The sequence below is a fragment of the Austrofundulus limnaeus genome, unplaced genomic scaffold, assembly GCF_001266775.1.
Source record: "Austrofundulus limnaeus strain Quisiro unplaced genomic scaffold, Austrofundulus_limnaeus-1.0 Scaffold613, whole genome shotgun sequence".
Lineage (NCBI taxonomy): Eukaryota > Metazoa > Chordata > Actinopteri > Cyprinodontiformes > Rivulidae > Austrofundulus > Austrofundulus limnaeus.
Genome location: NW_013953015.1, coordinates 115,782 through 117,848, shown reverse-complemented (window position 1 = coordinate 117,848; position 2,067 = coordinate 115,782). Strand labels below are relative to the sequence as shown.

Genomic DNA, 2,067 nt, shown 5'->3' with positions numbered 1-2,067 from the left:
TTCTTTTAACATTGTGAAGCTCTACTTAGAACCTTCTTAAGATCCAATAGTGCAAAATGCAAATTCTTGCACTTTTTTGACTGGTCTTAAGATTTTGATCAGGAGTGTATAACGGTCATGAGAGCTTTAATCATATTCAAGGTTCAGTTAAGGTTTGATGTAGGAATTATGATAGAGATATTGAATTTTTTGCTAAAAATTCAGAGTGAATAAGTGCTGACTGACTAAAGGAGCTAAAATTTAATGCTGAATCAGCATTCACACAGTAATGGTTATGGTAAGGGGGATGGATGTGAACTCATGAGTGGGGCMGCTTCATGGAGAAATTTAAGAAAGAAGACTTTTGAAAGGAAACCAGGATTTTAAGATTCATGATTCCAAGTCCAGATTTTTGTCTCATGACACTAAAAGCCCTTTTTTTCTCCCAACCAGCTTTATTTCAGATAAAAAGTTCAACTTTTAAAATACAGGAAGTGATTAAAAACATGTTTTTATCCTCAGAGCTGCATCATCAAGCGTTACTGCGAGAAGMGATTTGTTCCAAAGTATCTGGCTACAATCGGCATCGACTATGGTGTCACGAAGTGAGTCCATGCTCTCGCTTAGTGAGTCTGTGTACACTCTGATGTAGTTCTGATGTTTTTTTTTTCTGTCAGAGTGCAGGTTAGAGACMGAGAAATCAAAGTGAACATCTTCGACATGGCCGGACATCCGTTCTTCTACGAGGTGAGACTTGAGTTTCCAGCAGACTTCAGACTGACAGGTGTCAACCTGCAACCCGTCTGTCCCATCTGTCTGTTTCAGGTGCGGAATGAGTTCTACAAAGATAGTCAGGGCGTGCTGCTGGTGTACGACGTCGGCCTCAGGGAGAGCTTCGACGCCCTCGACAGCTGGCTGGCAGAGATGAAACAGGAAATGGGCTCGCAGGCCAACATGGACAGCATCGTCTTCATCGTCTGCGCCAACAAGGTGTGATGAGTGCGCGTGTAACCTTCCCTAAAGGTCAAAGTGCTGAAACAGAAACAGAGGTGTATCTGAGTGTTGGGTCTGTGCAGGTGGACCTGACCAAGAGACGGGTGGTGGATGAGGGGGAGGGCCGTCTGTGGGCCGAGTCCAGAGGGTTCCATTACTTTGAGACGTCAGCCCAAAGCGGCGAGGGCATCAACGAGATGTTCCAGGTATTTTACATACACATACAGTCAGCTCCATGAAGACTGGGATACTGACACTATTCTCATCTTTTTGACTGTAAACTCCACAATGGATTTAAATTTAAAGAAACTTCACTGCAGACTGTCAGCTTCAATATTTACTTCTCAATCAGGTGAATGGTGTATAAAATACAACAGTTTGTAAAAGTGCCGCCCAATTTTTTTCTGCTCAGCTGTCCATGTGTGTGTTATTCCTCATTATCTCTTTTACAAGGTGCAGATGAAAGGTTTAGAGTTCATTTAAAGTGACTAGTGTTCATTGGAATCTGTTGTTGCCTTTCAATATGAAATCCAAAGAGCTGTCACTGTCAGGGAAGCAAGCTGAAAAATCAAAACAAAACCCATCAGAAACAGCAAAAACAGCCGATGTGGCCTAATCAGTTGCTTGGAATGTTCTTCAAAAGAAAGAACAAAAACAAGAAGGAAGCTAAAAAGACTCTCCAATAGGTAGGTGTTACAGAGGGCTGAAAGTGACTTAATTAGAAATAAAAGCAGAAATGTAGAAATGGACCAATAAACACTGAAAATATACCAATTAAATTAAAAACGGAGAACTTTACCTCATGTTTTATAATTTAATTGATTGATTTACAGTAAAAACTGTATTTTTACTGTTTTTAAAAATATTTATTTTTTGTTTGTCCTTTTACTTGTACATGTATCTGTGTCTCTTAAATGATTATAAGTTCAAGTTCAATTTTATTTATATAGCGCCAAGTCACAACATACGTTGTCTCAGGGCACTGTACATAAAAAGAACAATCTAAAGAAGAAACCAGCAGATTGTGTTGAATTACTTCATCACAGTCTCCCATCCTGAGCAAACGGTGGAGAGGAAAAACTCCCTGCTAATCAG

The 2,067-nt window shown here is 40.0% G+C and overlaps 1 protein-coding gene across 1 annotated transcript in view; it reads left to right on the top strand.

Annotated features, from left to right (window-relative positions):
• dnajc27 (DnaJ (Hsp40) homolog, subfamily C, member 27) overlaps positions 1-2,067 on the top strand; it is a gene marked incomplete in the record, with an annotated part of 14,193 nt that overhangs the window by 2,554 nt on the left and 9,572 nt on the right. Inside the window, 4 exon segments of the mRNA XM_014027076.1 lie at positions 502-584; positions 657-726; positions 805-969; positions 1,056-1,178. Coding sequence (XP_013882530.1) covers positions 502-584; positions 657-726; positions 805-969; positions 1,056-1,178 — 441 coding nt within the window.